Genomic DNA, 22590 nt, shown 5'->3' with positions numbered 1-22590 from the left:
TTTGAAACTCATATTTTTTAATTCTTCTAAATGAACTTTTACCTGCCTTGTTGCTAGAGCCAGAGATCTAGGAGCCACTCCTTCATTCTATCCTTTCCTTCTCCTCTCACTTAGAATCTAGCTGTGGATCTTGTTGGTTTTATTTTCAAATTACACAGTGAATCAGCCTCCTTCCACTGCTGACCATTTAATTCAAGTGATTATCTTTCTTGACCAGATTACTGTACTGGTTTCCAAACCATTTCTTTCTTCTATTCTTTTCCTGCCCCAATTTATTCTCCCAATACCAACTGGAGTAGTCGTCTTTTTAAAAATATTTTATTTATTTATTTTTAGAGAGAGGGGAAAGAGGTAGAAAGTGAGGGAGAGAAACATCAAGGTGGTTGCTTCTCACAAGCACCCACTGGAATCCTGGCCCGCAACCCAACCATGTGCACTGACGGATTCAAACCAGCAACACTTTGGTTTGCAGCCGGTGCTCAATCCACTGAGCCACACCAGCCAGGGCTGGGGTAGTCTTTTAAAAGTGTGTATCAGATCGTATCATGCCATATTTAAACCATTCCCATTGCATGATCTGTTCAGCTCAGTCCTTGCCACCCCCCTATTCACCCTTGCCTCAGCCACACTCCTATCACACAGCTTTCCCTCCTCATACTTTTGCCCTCACTGTTCCCTTTGCCTTAGCCAGTTTTAATATGACTGGATCCTTCCTTCATGTCTCAGAATAAATGTCACCTTCTCAGAATGTGTTCCTGCACTGTTAACCAGGTACCCATCTGTCACATAGCACATTGCTCATTCTTTTTAGAAAAAAAAATCACATTTGGAATTTTATTTATTAATTGGTTTACTTGTTTACTGCATGTCCAGCCACTAGAACAAAGCTTTTTAATGGCCGAGACCTGTCAATCTGGTTTACTGACAGACCCTAGTAACTACTGCAGTTTCTGATGCAAAATAGGCAATCAGGATACATATGCTTAATGAATGATTATTTTAGGTTTTTTCTGCTGCTTATCCAATTATTTTAAATGATTACATACTTCACCTCCAAATTCTGAAGTCCCTTCTGTAATTTAGCTATTGTCTACTCTCCCATTTTATCTTGGTTATTTTATTTTACTTAATTTGTTATTTAACATTGGATAAAATTAGTTAAATCACAGCATCAACATTTATGATATCTTTTCAGCATTTTCAACTTTTTTCTTATACATTTCATCTATTTCTAAATTCTGTTATTTATTTTTAAAATAATGATGTACCATTTTGTTAGTATAGTGTTACCATTTGTATAAATAAATGCTTATTTATTAGTCTCATAAAATACTTTTCATCGCTTTAAAGAAACTGAGTTACAGTCCAATTTAGAATGAGATTCTAAAACCCATATGAGAAACACATTTGTCTGGTTATGGACACTTTTTGGAAATATTCACAGCATACAGAGAGAAGACAGGAAAAAAATCCAAACTGTTTTAAACATGCCTGATATGAATGGAGGCACAATAGTTGGATAATAATCAAAGTATTAGAATTTTAATATATCAGTCTGTTCTAAGAGCTAACTTGAGCAAATTGATTTTTTTTGTTGCCAAGTTTGGGAGAGAAAAGAACACTCCCTGAGTGGAGATTATTTTCACCTCTGCTTCCTGATCATGAAAACTAAGGGAAAACTGGCCAAGGCATTCCCTTTAGATTTCCAGAAATGAGACCCTCATGCCCTGAGAATGGAATGCTTTCTTCCTTTTCAGTCATCTGGTCTCATGCCACTCTCCTAAAGGCTCCCTAAGCATGGCTCCAGAGCAATACATTCCAGGGAAACATTTTAACTGCTAACTTTGGTAAGATCCGGCCCTTCACAAAAGAGCCTTGTACAATTAAAAAACAATGTAAGAGGTCTTAACTCTTCTAGGTACTTAATTTTGGAGAAATGAGCTCTTTTTAATTGCATAGGCTGGAAGTCCTGCAGAGCAAAGTATGTAAAAGACGAAATCCAGATTTTAGCTCTAAGTCACCTGGCCTGCTAACTGTATTAACAGGACTTTGCAAGATCTGTCTCCTTCCTGATGATTCAAACATTTTCTCCTCTGGGAACTCTCTTCCAACTGAAAATATGGTGCATCTGATGCCCCTGCTACTTATATTAAACATTCCCAAATCCCCTTCTGATAGCGTAGATTCAAGGCTGATTTCCCTTGGAAGCTAATTCTACTGTCACCAGCCATAGAACTATCTAGCCCCCTTCAGACTAAGTCCCACTCCTCTGCATAGGAATTGGATCAGAAAACCTACTCATTTTCCCACCACATAGAACTGTTTAGCTATACAGTACCTTAGCCAGGATTAGCTAGGTCTGTTAGCTGTCATGTCTTTAGCAAATATAGTACAGCAAAAGCCTGAACTCAAAGTTCCACCAAATGAAAGCACATGCATCTTTTATAATCACATGATTCTGCATTCTAGAACACCCCCCTCCCCACAATGACAAAAATTCTTAGAATGTGGAGGGACAGGGAACAAGGATTGTGACCTCATAAATTTCTATTCATCTAAATTTCAGGGACTATTTTAGCATTATCTGGTTTGAAAAATAGGATACTGCCCTGACTGGTGTGGCTCAGTAGGTTGAGCATCATACAACAAAGTGAAAGGTTGCAGGTGCAATTCCCACTGAGGGCACATGGCTGGGTTGCAGACCAGGTCTCCAGTTGGGGAAGGGTGAGAGCCATGCCAACCAATTGATGTTTTTCTTGCACTTTGATGCTCCTCTCTCTTTCTCCTGCCCGTTTCCTCTCTCTAAAAATAAATAAGTAAAACCTCTGAAAGAAGAAAAAAATGAAAACTAGGAGATTTTCTCCCAATCTTAATGTAGTTTCCTGTATCTAATCCAGTGTATCCAGATAAGTATGTCACCTTTGTAGAAGCAAATGGTGTACCAGATAGTTTGTTGTAATCCCATAGTTTCTTTACATTTATGTATGTTATATATATACCCATGCATATGCATATCTTTAAAGTGCCATTAATAGATGGACATTTGTAAATAAATAAATACAAATATAAACATATATCTTCCATTTAGAATTGTTACTTTGAATGATTTAAATGCTAGAAGTTGGAAGCTATAATGGAAGTTATGGTAAAGTCTAATCCTTGGGTAACCTGAACTGGAAAGATTATATCCCATGGCTTGTGTTTCTAGGGACAGCTATCCTAAATAATGAAGAGGTGCCTACAATCAAACTAATCTATTACTCAATGTTGATTTATAGGGCTGCTGTAACAAAATACCACAAACTGAGTGGCTTAAATAGCATAAAAGTATTACTTCACCTGTTGAAGGCTACAAGTTCAACATTAAGGTGTCGGCAGGGTTGAGAGGATTTGATCTGGGCCTTTCCCCTAATCTCTAGTGGTTTTCTGACAATCTTTGGTGTTCCTTGGCTTGTAAAAGCATCATCTGGATCTCTGCCTTCAACCTTGGAGGCATTCTCTCTGAGTGCATCTCTCTGTGTCCAAATTTTCCATTTTATAAGGACATCGGTCATATTGCACAGGCCCACTCTGATGACAGCACCTCAATGAATTACATCTGGAATGATCCAATTTTCTGAGTCATTTTCTGAGGTAGTGGGGGTTAGGACTTTAACATATGAATTTTGGGGGAAACATAATTCAATCCATAACACTCAGTTATAGGTTTTATATGTCTTCAACTATTGTAAAATTATTCCGCAAAGTGATTATACCAATTCACTCCCATCAGCAGTGTATGAGTGTTCCTGTTGCTCCACATCCTTGCAACACTTGGTATTTTCAGTCCATAGTTTTTGTCCATAAGATGGGGGTAAAATTGTAGTTAATTTCCATTTACTTAATTTTTAGGGAGGTTGAGTCCTTTTCATATTTATCGAATGCTCCTGTTTCCATTTTTGTCAATTGCCTATTAGTTTCTTTTGCCCTTTTCTATCATTTTCACTAAAAACATATGTACCGAGTGCCTATTATGCACCACATACTATTTTAGGCACTTGAGATATGGTAGGACATAATTTCCATTCACATGTGGCTTATATCTGGAAAGAATTATACAAAAACACCAACATGAGATAATTGGCATATTAGAAGATGCTAAGGGCTGTAAAGAAAACTGAAGCAGAGAAGAGGGTAAGGAGTGCCTTCGTAGTGACTTGCAATTTGAAATCTTATAACTAGGGTAGGCTACATTAAGAAGGCAATCTTTACAGAAATTCTTGTAAGATGTGAGAGAGCCAGCCATGTGCCCAACTGGTGGAAGGGTTTTTCCACAAAAGGGTTAGAAGAGCGGCTACCTGAGCTGGGGAAGGGGAACAGAAGATTAGGTCTCAGAGGTGAGTGGAAGAAGGGGCAATCTCGTGAAAAATCATGGGAGAATTTTGAGCAAAGCACTTGCTAAAAAATTATTCCAGCTATTAGGTTGAGATAATAATTAAAAATTAATAGCAATCATGTGTGTGGTGCTTTGTTCCATGCAGTGAGCCAGGAACTTTACATATATTAACTCACTTAAGATATTCCAATTAGGAAGGAAGGAATGGAAGCAGAGAGACTTGTCCTGGTCATTCCTTCTGTTTTGTGGAATTTCCTTATGTATTCTAGGTACCACTTATCTTTTTGTGATTGATTATATGTGCTTCCAAATATCTTCTATTTTGTGGGTTGTTTTACTATTTAAATTATGAATGTTACTATTTAGAATATATATTTCTTCGTATATGTGTTCTCTCTTGTTCTGGTTTTCTCTCATTAACTTTTTAGTGAATGCCTTCTTTAACTCCAGTCACCCACAATTTTGGGTTAGTCATTTCCTCTTCTCTACTACCGTTACACTTGATAGAAACCTTTTTCGGAAAACTAAAATTGCCTATTAATGCATTGTTCTGTGAATTCCAGGTTGTGATACCCTGCTTTACAAATTACGTCCCAGTAACTAACGTGCTCAATAAATGTTTGTATAGGTAGGTGGGGAAAAGTGGTCTGATACCACTTCGCCTGGGAAAATGAGAAAATGGATGATGAGATTCAGTGAGTGAAATGGGAAAGAAAGGTGTTGTGATGGGAAATGCAACTGCATACTGATAATGCTTTGGCTCAATATACCGAGAATGCTGTACGAACCTTTGCAGTTAAGAGCTCACCTAGACAGCAGCTCCACCACCTCTTTCATTTTACTGCAACTTCACTGTGAAAGGAACGTCAAAGAGTTCGCCCAAGTTTAAACAGAGTGCAGGTTCCTATAACGACTACGTCTAAGATTTTGGCAGCTTGGAGCATTTCCGTCAACCTTTGGGCAACCTGTCAGAGGTGGAAGGGACAGGAGCGAAACAGAAGACACCTAACACACAACCCTCTCTCCCAGTGCCCAGATAGATGCTGGTGTACTCATTGCGCGTGCGTCAATTTTCCCACATGGAGTGGGCGGGGCAAAGGCCCAGTCCGGTGGAGATCCTGAGGGGGAGGAGCCAAGCTGTTTCCAAGGTGATGTAGTGGCGGCCTCGGTAGTGGATTGAGCGGGTCTGAGCGAGATTTCCCAGAGGGCTTCTCGTACTCCTCTCTTCGGCGCTGTCATGGCGGGCTTGCTGAAGAAGGTGAGGCTACTGGAGGTCACTGGCGGAATTTAGACTGTAGGGTAGAGACAGCTCTATAGCCCCTCATCCCGCGGGTGGTAGCTGGAACTGGCGCGGCTTGGCGGTGCTTTGGGGCTCTCGTTCTTCTCTGCCCTAGCGGTAGAAAAAAGCTCCGAACTAGCGGCATTGAGAGACCGGGAGCTGGTTTCAGGACACTGTTACCTGGGGGTGTTGCTTTTTCTTAGCTTGGTGGACGCGCCGAATTGTAAACAGCGTGGTCGTTTTTGTTTTTGAACAGACTACTGGCCTTGTGGGGTTGGCGGTATGTGAGAGTCCGCACGAGGTAGGTACCTCTTTTCTTCATTCCAGAATTCCCAAGGAAGAATAGAGAACCCCGCGACCTTGTTCGTCGACAGGTCAAAGGAATACGGACATTTCTGGCCCAGAATTAACCCTCATCGTGAGCTCTAGGCAAGAGGGGTCTACTTTGTTGATCCGGTGCTACATTTTTTTCTTTTTGTCATTACCTTTTTCTTCAGCCACTTTTTTTGTTGACCTTTTTTGTGGCAGTTCTCGTGGCTTCATTGGTATTTCTGTTAGTGTCCCAACACTGTATCTCCCAAATCTGTATCTTAATTTTTCACCTTTTCCCCTGCCTCACCTCTTCTGCCTAGGTGCCCGAGATTCCACTTAGGCTTACTGAGGGTATCGCTCTAGCATTTGCCTCTTTTGTCACCACTTTTCCTTTTTAGTAGGTTTTTCCCTTCACTATTGACGTGCTTCCATCTTTAAAAAACAAACAAAAAAACCCCCCTCAAAACAAAAATACCTCCTTCAATCCTTTTCCTCCCTCCAATTACCACACCATTGTGCTCCTTCCCTTTACAGGTAACTCGTTATCTGTACTCAACAGTTTCTAATTTTTTTTAGTTTTATTTCAAAATTAAAAAAAATTGAGTTACAGTTTACGGTCAGTATTATTTTTTATTAATTTCTGGTGTGCAGCATAGGGGTTAGACAATCATATGCTTTACAAAGTGCTCCTCCTGATACTTTATCCAGTACCCACCTGGCACCATACCTGTGGTATTTCCTGTGACTATTGTATAACTACCCTTCTGTACTTCTCAATCCCTTCACCTTTTTCCACCCAGTCCCCGAGCTCCGCTCCCCTCCATCATAAATTTAACCAAGGAGGTAAAAGACCTGTACTGAGAAAATTATAAGACAGTGAAGAAAAATGTAAGAAGATGCAAGTAAATGGAAGCAGATACCACTTTATGAATAGGAAGAATTAACATTGTTAAAATGCCCATACTATCCAATTTCTCTCATTCCCCTTTGAACACACTCCAGTCAGGCTTCACCATAGTGCTGTTTTCTTTTCAAGGTCACCATGCTCTTGGCACTGCTAAATTCAGTGGTCATCTCACATTTCTCATCTTACTTGACCCAGTAGCAGCATTTGACACATGTGGCATCTTCTCCCTCAAGCACTTTTTATACTGTGCTTCAGGACTCTCCCTGTTTTTTACGCCTGATCTTTTTCCCCTCTCCCTTTTTGGTTATTCCTCATATTCCCACTTCTAAATGTTGGTGTTCTAAAACTTAGTTTTTTGACCCTTTGTCTACTTTTATTTGTTCTCGCGTGGTATCTGGATCTAGTTTAATAGTTTTAAGTACTACCCTGTACACTAATAACTCTTAGATTTCCATATCAAGCACTGACCTCTCCCTTTGTGAGAGTGATGTGAATTTAACTGCATAGTGGACACCGTCACTTGGATGTCAAGCAGGCAACTCAAACTTGACATGTCCAAAATTGGGTTCCTGATCTCCTTAAAACCTGCTCCTCTCTCAGGCTTACTCATCTCAGTGAATGCAGTTCCATTCTTCCAGCCACTTAGGTCAAAAACCTTGAAATGATCGTTAATTTCTTTTTTCTCTCACACACCACATTTGGTACTTCAGTAAATCCTCTGTGTTTTGCCCTCAATATATATTCCTATTTTGACCACTCACCACCACCTGTGCTACTAACCAATTCTCAGCCATCATCACCACTGCTAAAGATAATTGCATTTGCTTTCTAATGGCCTCTCCATTTGTCAACTGCCTCAGTTTAGTAATTTTTCAACCACAGTAGAATCAACCTGCTAAAATGTAAGTTAAGACATGCCACACATTTCCTCAAAACCCTCCTGTAGTACTCACTATAAATAAGAGTCCTTACTGTGGCCCTCCATCTCACTAGTCAGTAGACTGTCTCTTGTTTTTTGCCTGTCTCTGTTTCGAATGGAGGTTTTCATGAAGCCAGCACTTTTTTATTGTTCTGTTCACTGCTAGAATGATGACTGGCACATGGTGTGTGCTCAGTAAATGTATGTTAAGTGATTGTCATGTACTCATTATGAGTTCATAATGACTTTAGATGCATTACAGATTCATTACAGTTTAGATTCAAAAACTGAAGTTACGGTTTTTCATTTCTAAATGTTTCATGCACTGTGGATTCTATTTTTCTTTTTTTTTTTAATTTAATCTTGTAATTTTTTCCATTGCCATTTAGTCCCCTTCTACCCCCCCTCCCCTAGAAATCATCATACTGTTGTCGGCATCTATGACTCCTATTTGCTCAATCCCTCACCCCCTCACCTGCCTCCCCCGCCCCTCCCTGCCACTAGCTGTCATCCTTTTCTCCATCTATGAGTCTGTCCCCATTTTCCTATCTGAGTCTTCTTACTCCCCAGGCTGGGAATTTGGACATCATAGTAGACACTTCTCTTACTCTTGAATCTTTATGTTCATTCCAGTCATGAGTGCTGTTGCTCTTTTTCTCTAACACCTCTCCAGTCTCACCTCTCTCTCCTTTCCCTACTATTATTACCACAGTTAAGTCCTTTACTCTTGTTTAGAGAATTGCAGCAACCTTGCTACTGGCCTTTCTGCTTGTTCCTTCATTTAATCCTTTTTACTCACTACTGCCAGATTTCTTTCTGGAAGCTCAGATCTAATCATAAACTATGCCTAAATCTTTTTATTGCCCACAGAATAAAGCTCAAATGCATTAACTTGGCATGCCATACCACTTAAAATCCTTTTCTCTAGCAGGCAACTCAAATGCTTACCTTCTAAGCATTTCCTATGTGTCCTATATTGTATTCATGTGCTGTCCTATAAAAATGCAAGTCATAGATGTAAGATGTGTTTGTTATTTCTAGGGGTCATGTTTTTCAGTAAGAATAAGGTCAATTTAATATATTTTATCTAACACACTGAGAACGTTATCATTTGAATGTATAGTTAATATAAAATTGATAATTTGTACTTTTTTCATATTAAGTATTCAAAGTTCAGTGTGTGTTTACACTTCTACCACATCTCTGTTCTGACTAGCCTCATTTCAAGTGCCCAATTACCATATTTGGCTGGTGGCTACTCCGTTGGACAACACAGATCAAGGAAAATAGAAGTACATACTGATTTCTTTATGTTCCCTGTATTTTCTATCATTCAATCCTATATTTGTAGTCTATGTGTAAAATGGCCATTTTCAACATCTTAGTTGTCCAAGTCTTACTGTCCCTCCAGGTCTATCTGCATTGCTGCCTTTTCTGTGACCCCTTCTCTGATACCTGTTGAAGTGACTACTTCCCCTATGGAGTAACAGTGCTAATATTTAATGAAACCTAATGAGTGCCAGGTACTATTGTAAGTTATACAATACCGTATGAAAGAGCTACATTAATAACCTCATTTTAAAACTCAGGTCTCTTAAGAGACCTTTTTTTTTGTCATACCCTTTGCTAAAATTAAGAAGAAATGTGGCTAAAAATAAACCCCCACACAATTCAGATTATATATTCTTTGTGACAGGCTCTGCATTGGTATAGTAAAATACCCTCTATTATGGAATATCATATTCAAATATAAAAATAATGTCTAAATATGCAGACCACTTTTTAAGTAAAATAATTCTTACAGGTCTTTAGGGTTAGTGTGTGTGTGTGTGTGTGTGTGTGTGTATGTATGCCTTTTGATTTTATACAATTAAACTAAAACATTTCAAATTAAAAAATAAACAAGGAAAACTTTATTTTTCCTAAATTGTGAAAGAGATATGGCATAGACATGAAGAAATTACAGCAAAAATTAAGTTCTTTTTTAAAAACAGTTGTCTGTTTTTTTAAACCTGTAAGACTTTTTAAAGTGTTCCATTTAACCTTTGGTAGTATTTTAAAATGGAAATTTGTATGATTTGTCTTTTCAGAGGCTAAGAATATTGTACACAAAAATTCTTGATGTTCTTGAGCAAATACCTAAAAATGCAGCATATAGAAAGTACACAGAACAGATTACAAATGAGAGGCTGGATATGGTTAAAGCGGTGAGTACCAGACTTAGTTTTTTTTTTTGATTTATGGTATCCAATGAAACTTTAACAAAATTCAGTTGGTGGGGTTTTTTTTGTTTTTTTTTTTTTTGTTTTTTTTGCATATTCTACACTTTCTTATTTGTATTATCCTTTCTTCCATGCTTTCCTTTTATCCTTTTCCCCTTTCATTTATCAAACTCCTGTTTACTGAGTGCTTTCTGTGAGCAAGGGCCTATTAAATACTGGTATAAAAGAATAAGATCAAGTGCATTTCCTTCTGAGATACCTTTGAAGTGTATTTAACTTGTTTCTACTTTAAAAGAAAAACTGTATTTTTATATTTTTCTTTACTTTTGCCCTTTTTCTCTCTTCTCTCACAGCACTGTCAAATGAAGAATAGTTACTGTCATTACTTTCACTTAATAGTCCTAAAATTCTTTTCTCTGACTTGTGCTATTTCATTGCCGTTTAACTGATTGGTCTATGTATAGTTCATTCCACATCATTATATGTCCTATACTGCTAATAGAGTGATTTTTTTCTTCAGTATGTAAATCGTGGTGTCTTTCAGCTTAAACACTTGACTATGGTTTTCTGTCTAATGTTTTCCAAAGACTAAGTTTATAGGTTTATGCTGAGCTGGTGGTATGAAACTCACCTAGCTATCTTTATCTATATGACTTTGATGTACAACCAGGATTAGGAACCACTGGCTTACATGATAAAGTCCTTAGCATGGATGGGAGGCTCCCTATGGTCTGGCTCTAGGTTATCTTCCCAATCTTACCATTTCCTATTTTGTACCTTATATTCAGCAATATACCAAACTGCTGACAGTTATCTGAATTTCATGCAGTTGTATTTTTGTGTTCTTTTTCCCCCCATCTTCCTGGAATGCCCTTCCCTTATCTATGTGTGTGGTGGTTTTTACTCAGTCCTCAAGATCCATTACCTTTTCTGTGAAATCTTTTCTTACATCCCTAAGTAAAGAGTGACAGCTTCCGTGCTTGTAATGTACCTATCACACATTACTGTGTTTCGTTTATGTCTCCTCTGCTAGTATGCAAGCTGCTAATGAATGATGATTGCATCCATCTTGTATCCCAAGAATTTAGAATAGTACCTAGTGCTTATATAAGGTCTCTCAGAAATGTTTGTTAATCCAAAAAGCTAAAAACAAATAGTTTTTAACAACCCCTTACACTTGATAATAATTATATCACTGATTCCTGTTTTTGGTTAAATTATCACAGATTTTTAACCCTCCTTAGAGCTACACAGAGTTTTAGTGAATATTATTAATGATTACAGAGTATCTATTGACTAAGCCTAAAATGGAAATGAAAAAATATTTTTTCAGATTAATTAAGGGAGACAGTAATAGCATTGTTATAAAGTACTGGTTTGTAGCTTGTCCAAAGTTTTCATCTCAGTTCTTATACTTGCTTGCTAAGTTACTGTTGGCATATCACCCATTTCTCTGTCTCAATTTCCTTATCTATAACTTGGGGGTACTAATACCTAACCTGAACATTTATTGTTATGACTAAATAAGGTGATTTATGTGAAGTGCTTAACACAGTTGCAAGCATGTATTGAGCATTCAGGACATTCCACCTTGTTTAGCTTAATGGCATTATGCCATTGGTAAATAAAAGCCACATTGCTGGCTTACCCTCAATAAGACAAATTTTGAATTGTTTTTCTAACACTGACTTTTCTTGAGTTGAAAATAATGAACATTCTTTGGGTTTGTAACCTTTACCTTCCTGGGTCTCTTAAAACAGTGACCAGATTCCCTCTTTTGTTTTTGATTTTTGGCTTTGTAGCTCAGTTAATTTTGAATTAAACAATCTTTCTCAAACATGTTCATCTGCTTTTCCCCCCTTCCTTTATAACTACTCTTTATTTATTCAAGAAACACTGAATGCTGGTTGTATGCCACATGTTGTTCTAGGCATGAAAGCTAGTGTTTACATGACAGTGAACCAAACATCAAAATCCCTGCCTTCTCATTAATTATGGGAGACAAAAATAAATAAATAAGTAAAATAAGTAAGTGAATAAAGAAGTACATTACGTAGTATGTCAGAAAATAGTAAATATAGTGAAGGAAAATTTAAAAAGGAAGATTTTGTTCCAGGGTAATGAGGATATGTTATAATATGTATTAGTTTCCTATGGCTGCTTGTAACAAGCACAGACTTGGTCTCTTAAAACAATAGAAATGTTTTCTCTTAACAGTTCTGGAAACTGAAAGTCTAAAATAAGTATCAGAGGCCCAAATCAAGGTGTTGGCAGGGTTGTGTTCTCTTTGGAGGCTGTAGGTAGAATTCATTTCTTGCCTCTGCTAGCTCTGATAGTTTTGGCATTCCTTGGCTTGTGGCTGCATCACTCCATGCTCTGCCTCTGTGATCACATTACTTTCTCCTTTTCTGTGTGTAATTTACCTCTGCCTTTGTCTTATAAGGACACCTGTAATCATATTTGAGGCTCACTCAGATAATCTAGGAGAATCTTCCAATCTCAAGATTCTTAATCATACTTACAAAGTCTTTGCCATCTAAGTTAACATTCACAGGTTCCAGGGATTAGTTCAGGTACAACCAGTGGGGCAGTATTCAGTTTACCACAATACAAGTGGTCCTCCCTAAGGAGATGATACACAAGGCAAGACTTGGCTAGAAGTGAAGGAACAACAAGCCATGCAGATACACTGGTCAGCCCGCAGATGCCTTGAGGCAGTAGCATGCCAATTTCTGTAGAGAATATCTTTTTTTCTCACTCTTTTATTTCATTTATGACCTCAGAACTCACCCTATTTACATATATTTACATATGTGTATGTATGGTTTTTGGCTTTCAAAAACTCAGTCTCCTGGAAAATAAGTAAGTATATGTCATTGGATCTTCTAGGTACTGTATCAGCATTTCTTTTTTTTTTTTTAATAAGCTTGTATTGAAGAATAATGTACACAAAGAAATGTGCAGAAATCATAAGTGTAGAGCTTGATGAATTTTCACAAAGTTATAGCACTTGTGTTAACAGCAAATCAAAAGAGAGGACATTTCCAGAACACCAAAGTCCTTCTTGTTTCCTTCTAAGTTACTACCTCCTAAAAGATAACAGCTCTTCTGACCTCTGACAGGTTTTGAGTGGAACCATTGGTGTCTACTCTGTTCTATGTGGTTTCTTTTGCTTAACATTACATTTGAGAGAATCATCTATGCTATTGTTTATAGTTATAGTTTGCTCATTCTCATTGCTTTATAGTATTTTCTTATATTCAAATACTGTAGTTCATTCATTCTATTAAATATGGTCATTTGGACAGATTGTAATTTGAGGCTGATTTTTGCTTCTTGGAACATTCTTGAACATGTCAGTTGGTTAACATATTACGCGTTTCTGTTTGGTTTATACCTAGGAGTGGAATTCTGGGTCATAGAATAATTATTTTTAATACTAATGGTGTCAGAGGAAATATAAGTAATACTAAGAAAATAAAGTGGTATTTTAAAATCTGTATTTTAGACAGACCGAATTAGGCATCATATTTCTTCTCTTAATAAGCATGTAAATATATGTTTAATGTTTTTTAAAATATTTTATTCATTTGTTTTTAGAGAGAGGAAAAGAGGGAGAAAGGGAGAGAAACATTGATGTTCGAGAGAAACACCAATTGGTTGTCTTTCTCATGCTCCCAACTGGGACCTAGCCTGCAACTAGGAATCGAATTGGCAACCCTTTGGTTTGTGGGATGATACCCAAACCAATGAGCCATACCAGTCAGGGCTATGTTTAATACTTTTTAGTGTTAAGATAGAAAAGTAATGAAATAGACAGATTAAATGGGTTTCCACCAAATACCTGGTAAAAATTAGTAAGAATACAATGAAAGAAAAATGAATTACGTTTGTTAGCAAGTACATTTTTTGTATATGAGTTTTTAAAATATAGGATATTAAAACATTCAGATATTGTGTTTCTTTATTTAAATATTTTTCTGTTGTTTTTTTTTTTTCCTTAAATTATAGGAACCAGATGTTAAAAAATTAGAAGACCAACTTCAGGGTGGCCAAATAGAAGAGGTGATTCTTCAGGTAAAAAAAAAAGTTGAATATTTAGATGTTAGATGTTTAGCTTCAAAAATTCAGAGACACAAGGAATACAGGCACAAAACTGACATTCCAGAAAGAAAGGAAAACTAAGTGTCTTATATCAACTCACCAAATACTGTCTAATCACATGTAGAAAATACCCCTGATGTGTATGTTAGTTAAATATCATTGATTATAATTTGAATTTACAAATTACAAGCTTCTGTTAGAAGTTCAGAGTTTGATATTCTTTGAATATAAGGGGCACGTTCTTGTTGGTTCAAATGAATAACAATATTACTATTTCAATAATTTTATCTTTTTAGATATTTTAAGTTTTAATGGCTTGGTAAGAATGCTACAACTTTTCATTAAATTGGGGGGAATGATACCCCCTTTTTTAAGTTGTGCATTTGTTTCCCCAATTACGAGTGAGGTTACACTTTAAACTATGTTCTTACAAATTAATGTTTTTATTCTATTAATTTGTTTTTAATGTTTTTCTTATATATTTCTCTGAGTGTTTTTTATAATAAAAGTAATACTAATCTTAATCTTTTGCCATATTGCCTAAACATTTTTTTTTAGTATGTTCTTTGCTTTTTGACTTCAATTAAATATTTTCTCCCATATGTAGAGGTTTTTCAGTTTTTTATTTGGTCAAATAATCCTCCCTCTGTGTACCCCTATGTCTTCCTTTTATATAAGTTTGAAAAATATTTAGTTCTGTTTCATTAGATTTTTACATGTTTTTGTATTGTTCAAAAATGTCTTTTTTTGTTTTGCTTTTTTTCAAAGGACAAATAAAAGGAAATTGTAGAAATTATTGTAAATTAGGGAGTTATTTCACCAATAGTTGTGATGTTTGAAAGAATTGATAGGTGGCTCTGTTAAAAGAGGAATGGGGCATTCAGGCAGCTTTTGAGGAGTGTAGACTGTTGCTGTCACTCAGAGACCCATTTTCTTGGTCTTGCTGTTCATTTGCCATATTGACTATATATTGTTATGGGAACTTATTGCAAACTTCATATTGTCCTCTTCCTAGTCCTCTTTCTTTTCTACCTGATTTCACTTTGATTATGCTTTAGCTGATAATTTATTACAAATTGTAATCTCAGGGTTCATTAAGTATTTTTAAGTCAGCCATGCAGTTCTGCACATTTTATGGGCAAGATAAAGTTAATAATGTTTTATATAACCCAATATATCTAAATTACTATTGGAACATAATCAGTATAAAAATTGAGATATTTTACATTCTTTTTTATACTAAATCTTTAAAATTTGGTGTGTGTTTTATACTTGTAGCACATCTGAATTTGAGCTAGATACATTTCAAGTGATCACTGAGTAGTCTTATTTAGATAGTGGCTACCATGATGGATGGTCCATTTTTAGAGGGAATGTGAAAGAGGAATGAGGAAGGGATAGTGTGTTAGAAGCTAGAGATGAGGGAGGGAGTAGGCTACAAGGGCCACATGCATTAGGGTCCAGCTCCCTGAAATAGGGCTGGCTTCATTGATTTTCAGGGCTAGATACCCTCCCCACACGGTACAGTGCTTTGGGTGTAGAAAAAGCATGAGTGTTCAAGAGACCCAGACCAGAAGGCCGGCAAATGGTCATCCTAAGGGATATTTTTATTCAGTATTGCTACTGTTTTCTCATGAGCTTTAGTAAATACCTCTGCCTCCAGCTTTCCTTTAGTCTACTCTTCAACTCGTTGTTGATACACATTTTAGATTGTTGCTGTCTTGAACCACTGGCATAAATGGAACGTTGTCTTTTAACTTTAGAATTACAGCGTTTGATGAAATCTAAGCACTTACTCTGTGTTTGAATTCCTTTTCTGACATTGTGACAAGTATTCAATAGCGTTCTTCTAAGTTGGCCAGAGTTGTTGTATGTTCTAGGAAAAATGTGAAATGATGAGATACCTAAAATATATTTGTTAAATGTGTTATCAGTTGTGTTTGAAAGGACAAATGTGTAACAGTCTGATTAAGGAAACGAATCCAATCAATAAGTTATCTTTTGCAGCTACTGTAGTCCTACATTCCATAGATCACTGTTTGATAAAGGGGTCTCATGATTATGGACATGAAATCAGACAGGTGGCTTGTGACTAGCACTTGAAAAAATACAGTAGAAAACAGAGTGCATCATAGTAAAGGTAATGTTTTTTTTTTGTTTGAGTTATATTTGTATATTGTGGATCCCTTAGTAAATGTTTTCATTTTTTCTTTTATTGTGGGCCATGGTAAAATAAAGTTTGAAAGCCATTGACATCAATGAGGAGACATACTTTTGATCCTCAAAGAATTTGTAATCTAATGGTGAAATAGATGACTAAGATTGAACTCAGCAATTAAACAATTTAATAGCAAAATTTAACCAAATAGAAGAAATCAAAATCTTTGTTACTGATAGTAATTGCATAGCTGTGACAATTAAGGTAATTTAATTAATATTCAACATTTGGTGGTAGAACAGCTTATTAGGTATTAATACAATAATAGTAGCTTTAATTGGTTATATTTTACTTATTAACTATGATAAATATCTATTACACAGTATAATCAAATGATTTTTTAAAAATTTTATTAACAGGCTGAAAATGAACTAAGTCTGGCCAGAAAAATGATACAATGGAAACCATGGGAGCCGTTAGTGGAAGAGCCTCCTGCCAACCAATGGAAATGGCCAATATAATCATCATCAAATGACTTGTGTGCTGAAGGGAAACTGATGTAATTAAATGTTCTATCAAAAATATGTCCATATTATTGACATCTACTAATCAAGAAAACTGATGTAGAATATATTTAGGAAACTTGTTAAAACTGATGATTATGACAATAGGGACTTATGAATTAGTTTTTGTTAAAGCATTCATTCAAATTATTTCAAAGATTGATATTTTATAAAATAGAGGTTCTATAAGGTTTGAAAATTAATTGGAAAAATTTCTGTGTTTCAATGCACAGGCCATATATTTGATAGGTGAAATATTTTTAGTAGTATCTCTGACACATTTGATTTTTTATTTATTCTGACAAAACCAGGAAGAAATTTATTATTGCTTAAACAAATGTATAGGTCGCTGTTTGAAGTGACGTAAGAGAAAAACCATTACATTATAATTCATTGTACAGTTGAAGAAATTGATTTTGTATTTGAAAGAAAGATTTCTTACTTACAGTGGTAGTTGGGAAACTTAAACTTTTGTCACATTTAAGGAAGTTAGCTTTCTGGCCCTTAGTCAAACTACACCAGGAGAGAAAGTTTCTGTAAAAGAAGAGATGATAAGAGTTCCTAAAGTTTATCTGGCATGTGGATAGGCTTTTATTCAAAACATCTTAGTTGTATGGTTATAACTTCCAGGTGGAGACACCAAGTAGTTTTTACTAAGTTTCCAATGAGTGTAGCTGGATATCAAGATAAAGCTGTTCAAGGAAAGAAACAATTGACAAGTTGAAGGTTAAACAAAAATAAAATTACTTTTCAGGTGTCCTCGCCTTTTCTTTCTAGCCCTTATCATTTCTGAAAACTTAGTCAAATTTGGTATTTCTCACCTTCAAAGACAGTACTTCAGGGTGTGTGTGTGTGTGCATGTGCATGTGTGTTCTGCTGTCTCTGTGACAAAGCAGAATCGGAATGAGAAAGAAAATTGTATTTTTCTTTTTCCCAATGAATTTCTCCCATTATAAAGCTGTAAATTGAATGCTAAATGAATATTTAAATGAAGTGGACTGAGTTACATTTTATCAGCCAGACTGTAAAGAGGAAGCTTCTGTGGGGGAAGCAGGAAAGGCATTAGAGGGAGAGTCAGAAGTCCAGGCATGGTTCTGGCACCATCGTGAACTCAGTAACTTAGTGGAGGCAAGTTGTCAGCCCCTCAGAATGGCCTATACCCTGCTCTGTAAGAGAAGTAGAATTTGTGATTTATAACTTTTCAATTCTAAACTTTTGCTTTAGTATATAATACATTATATTTGTTCATAATGAAAATAGATGGTTGATCCTAAACCATGTTTACATAGATGCATTTAAGATAACTTTTTAACCAGCCAGAGAAACAGAAAGGTGGCTTGATGAGCCTTTGTCATATTTTCAGCCCCATTTCTCCCATGATTCTTGGACATCTTACATATTGCACCAATAGAGCTCCAGTGGCTATTGATAAAAGGGGACCTTTTTGATGTTTGCATTAGAAATGCAAGTTGTAGTTTAGTAGTAGCTGTAATAATAATAGCTAATTTGTTAATGTTTGCCAGGCACCAAGTACTTGACTGATTTCACTTACTAAATCTGCACAACTCTTAAGAATGAAATCCTGAAAATTATCTCCATTTTCCACACAAGGAAACCAGAATTCAATGTGAGTAGTGCTCCCCTGCAATGGTGCAACATGGGGATCCTGGAAAAATTGAGGCAAAGAGATGGTGTAATAACATACCCATGGTCACATACTAGTAAGATACAGAGCTACATTTTGAACTTAAACAGTCTTGCTCCAGAACTCATTCTCCTAACCTTATATTATTCCTTATGAGTGCTTGAGGTGTCACTCTTGCCTATGCTTATATGGGCTGTACCAGAAGAACAGATCCTGGGTTCTTGACTTTGTCTGTGAAAGTACAATACACGTAAAGAATAAATATGAACAGAAGTGGTATACTGGATTTTATGCAAAAATCTTCACATAGATCACAGGCTGATAACTGGTAGGTATCTAAAAGGCATTGCGGTGTGGGCCGTCCTTTTTGTTATGTTTCATAACTGCCATTCTAACAGCCTCTACAACCTTATGCTGGATTGTTTTTACTCTTCCAGATGTTTTCCAGTTTCTTCCTGTATACTCCCAGATTAAGATTTCCTGACCAGTTGGAAATGATTCTTCTATTTAAAGACATTCATTGTTGCTGAGGGGCAACTAGACTAATTTGAATAATTTCTAAAAATTATTCTTAGACTTCAGTTCTTAGACTTCTCATGTGTTGTTTATTCAATTACTATACTCCAGACACTTCATAAGAAGCTAATCAATTTGAGCTTTGCAAACAAGAAAATGGCAGCAAAATTCATTCCCCCTTCTGTCTGTGGACTAAATGCAGAATGTTCAAATATACAGGCATGCTTTCCTTTGGGGTGAAAAATGGCTTATATCTGGAAAAATCACTGTATGATCTTTCATTGAACTTGTAACGGTTTTGAGAGTGAAAGGAAGTTATAAGAATAACATATAAATCATTATTGCCCTGGGCAAACAGGATAATGCCGTAACCACATGGAATAAGGACTAGTGCTCAGAGTTGCCATGTTTGCTACACATGGAGAAGCTGGAGTAGTTTGTCATCTGAAGGAAGAATATGATAACAGTGGCAACCATCATATGCCATGGCTACCAGGCTTCACTCTTCATTATTCTCCTGCTTCTCTACCTTTCTGTCAGAAGTGGGCAATTAGAAGGAGCTTATTTTGGATTGTTGTACTTCCTTTTCTAATTCTAAAATGTAGTTAGGTAAAACTAAGGGAGTTTGTTTTGTTCGTTTTTATAATGCAAAGCAGGCTTATTTGCAGGCACAACAATGAGTATTAGGACCCTAAATAAATAGGAGAGAAAGCAGTCTGTCAAGTGGAGATCAGGATTTTTAAGTAGATGACTTTTGGACTTCTATTACAATAGGACGACTTGCTGAATTGCTTTTATGATTTCACTGATATGTGGTTTAATGAATAAAACAAAATAGAAACAAACTCATAGGTACAGAAAAACAGACTTAACAGCTGTCCAGTGGGGAGCTGGGTGAAAAAGTTCAAGGGATTAAACAAACTCACACACACAAAAATGTAATTACAAGAGGGGAAGGAGGGTGGAGGGAAGTAGAAGAGAGTATAAGGAGGGGTAAATAGTTCAGAAAGACTTGGGATGTTGAACACAGAAAATGGTATACAGACGATGATTACAGAATTGTACACGTAAAACCTATATAATTTTATTAACCAATGTCACTCCAGTAAGTTCAATGAAAAAAGTCTCTTGCCCTGGCAGGAGGTTTGAACACTGGCCTGTGAACTGAAAGGTCACCAGTTCAATTCTTAGGGCTCATACCTCGGTTTTGGGTAAAATCCCTTGTTAGGGGTGTGTGAGAGGCAACTGATCGATGTTTCTCTCCCTCCCTCCCTCTCTAAAAAATATAATCTTAAAAAAAAGTCTCTTCATCTGATGCATCAGCAGGCTTTTCAATCAGGCCTTCCCAGCTATAATTCCTTTTGACAACCAAGATGATAATTTCTATTTATCCGGGAACTCTCCCAAGAAATCTAGAGTTCGGTTTGACTACTCTCAGATGCCAAGGATTCAGGTCTTATAAGGCATTACTTAACATGTTACCAAACTGTAGAGTGGACTTTTGTGCTCCGATGCTATTTCTCCAGTCATCTATATCAGGCCTCATGTTTTCTTTTTTGAAGAGAGATGATAATGTGTATAAAAAAATTTTCACATGTAGGCTAACAATGAACTTTTTCTTCCCAGTCTCTATAGTTATAAATAGAAACAAAGATACTCCCTCTGCAAGGGTATTCTGGGGTCTAGGGTAAAGTACCATTCACTAAACATACCATGAGTATTTTGTATCTGTGTGCAGAATTTCCTTTAAAACTTGACACTCAATGGGATTGCAGCCTATGCTGCAATAATAGTAATACTCTAAGAAAAGTAAGTGAGAAGATAGGAACCTCATATAGAGGAGTATAAATAGGTTTATTTTAAATAGAATTCACAAGAATCAAAATGGGAATGTGATGTGAGATTTGAATTATTGATAGGAACTGGAGAAATTGATTCAAAAATCATTATGTAGAGGTAATAAGCCAAAACTTTAGTTAGTGGAAGAAAGTAGTGAGAAAAGTAGTCCTAAACCCAAAGTTTTCACACATCCAAAGTTTGTTTCTTACTCATATTACATTTCTAATGAGGGTTGACAGTGTTCAAGAGTCACACAAGATCCAAGCTAAGGATTGCTCCATTTCAAGACATGCCTCCATAAACACAAGCAGGGGACAGGGAACATGGTACATGACACACAGAAACAAAAAGATAAAACCGAAGTTGAGAAGAAAAATCTTTAAAAATCCTCACCCAAGGACATGGTCATTGATTCCAGAGAGAGCAGAAGGGTGTAGGGAAGAGAGAGAGAAACATCAATTGGTTGCCTCCCATACCGGGGATTGAACACAACCTTTTAGTGTAGTGGCTTACACTGCAACCAACTTAGCCACCCAGCCAGGGATCTTACAATGTTTTGAATGTACTGTAGAACTCAAAAATTTATCTCACCATGCATTGCTAATTAAAGTTCAGAGATTTTTATGTTTATATCAGCAGCTAATTTTTTGCAGTGTGCCCAAATATAATTTATGGTGGATTAGCTTCTTTCTGTATATATCTCTGTAAATGAAAAGCATTTCAGAGATTCTTTTGGAGGGAATTCTCATCATCACAAATATGGACGTTTTTTCTTTTCTTTCAGGTGAAACTTCTAATCATTTCTCATTTTTTCCCCCCTAAAACAGGAGGGCTGACTATTTTTCTCAAGGTAAAATAGTTCCAAAATTCCCTAAGTTCCAAACTCCAAAAATTTTCATAACTCATTGGAAGCAAAATCTGACCGGTATTAACATAAGGCTATTTGTGGACTTTATCTCACTTCAGTGTGAATAAGAACATATTTTTCTACAGAAGCATTAATGTATTTGATTTTGTCTCTCTGATTCTATATCTCCAGATCCATTGAAGGTGTCACAGAATATACAGTACATGCCCATATTACCTTTCAAAAACAGGAAAAATTCTGAATTTCCAACATATCTGCCCTTTAAAGGTGTAGAATAGGGACTATGGAAATACTATGTGTATTTCTAGTCTCTTAACTAGCTCACAGAGGTGTTGTGATGCAAATTTTGTCCATATAGGTGATTTCGAAAGCATGACTTTAAGACATTGGTATTCTTCTAATGTTTTTTTCTAGTTCATTCACTTGTATTGAAATACATTTTAGCCTTAAGTACCAATGGTAAATACTTTGAAATGCTTGATTTCATAAAGCCACTAGGTGGCATCTTTGTAAAAATAAAGCACATTTTAAAATGTTTATTGTATAATAAATGCTGAGATAAATAAAGGTAGGTGTTTCATGAGAAATAAAGATAATTCATTAGGGACAATAAATTCCCCCCAAATATAGGCTTATTGTGGAAAGTAAATGGAAAATGATGTAAAATTATTTTTCTACTTTTAGAATTGAGTCTTTCCCATTGTTATTTTCAATTTGCATTTACATTTATTTTACACAACCAAATCATTACTGTGTGTGTGTGGTTTTGATGTGCTAATAACCTTTCCATCCTGAATAGAATGGAGGCCTGGGAAGCCTACCAGTTGTTAGACTCAGATGGTTGTGTAAGATCATCTCTACAGTAAAATATTAATAAAACATG

The 22590-nt window shown here is 36.2% G+C and overlaps 1 protein-coding gene across 1 annotated transcript; it reads left to right on the top strand.

Moving 5' to 3' along the window:
• Positions 1–5520: 5520 nt before the first annotated feature.
• NDUFA5 (NADH:ubiquinone oxidoreductase subunit A5) lies at positions 5521–17601 on the top strand. The gene is made up of 5 exons (XM_028525498.2): positions 5521–5633; positions 5911–5955; positions 9883–9999; positions 14026–14091; positions 16696–17601. The coding sequence occupies exons 1-5, from the start codon at positions 5613–5615 to the stop codon at positions 16795–16797; spliced, it is 351 nt and encodes a 116-aa protein (XP_028381299.1). The 5' UTR covers positions 5521–5612; the 3' UTR covers positions 16798–17601.
• The last annotated feature ends 4989 nt before the right edge of the window (positions 17602–22590 follow it).

This window comes from Phyllostomus discolor, chromosome 10 (assembly GCF_004126475.2).
Source record: "Phyllostomus discolor isolate MPI-MPIP mPhyDis1 chromosome 10, mPhyDis1.pri.v3, whole genome shotgun sequence".
In the NCBI taxonomy this organism is placed as follows: Eukaryota; Metazoa; Chordata; class Mammalia; order Chiroptera; family Phyllostomidae; genus Phyllostomus; species Phyllostomus discolor.
This window is presented reverse-complemented; position numbering and strand designations above follow the sequence as displayed.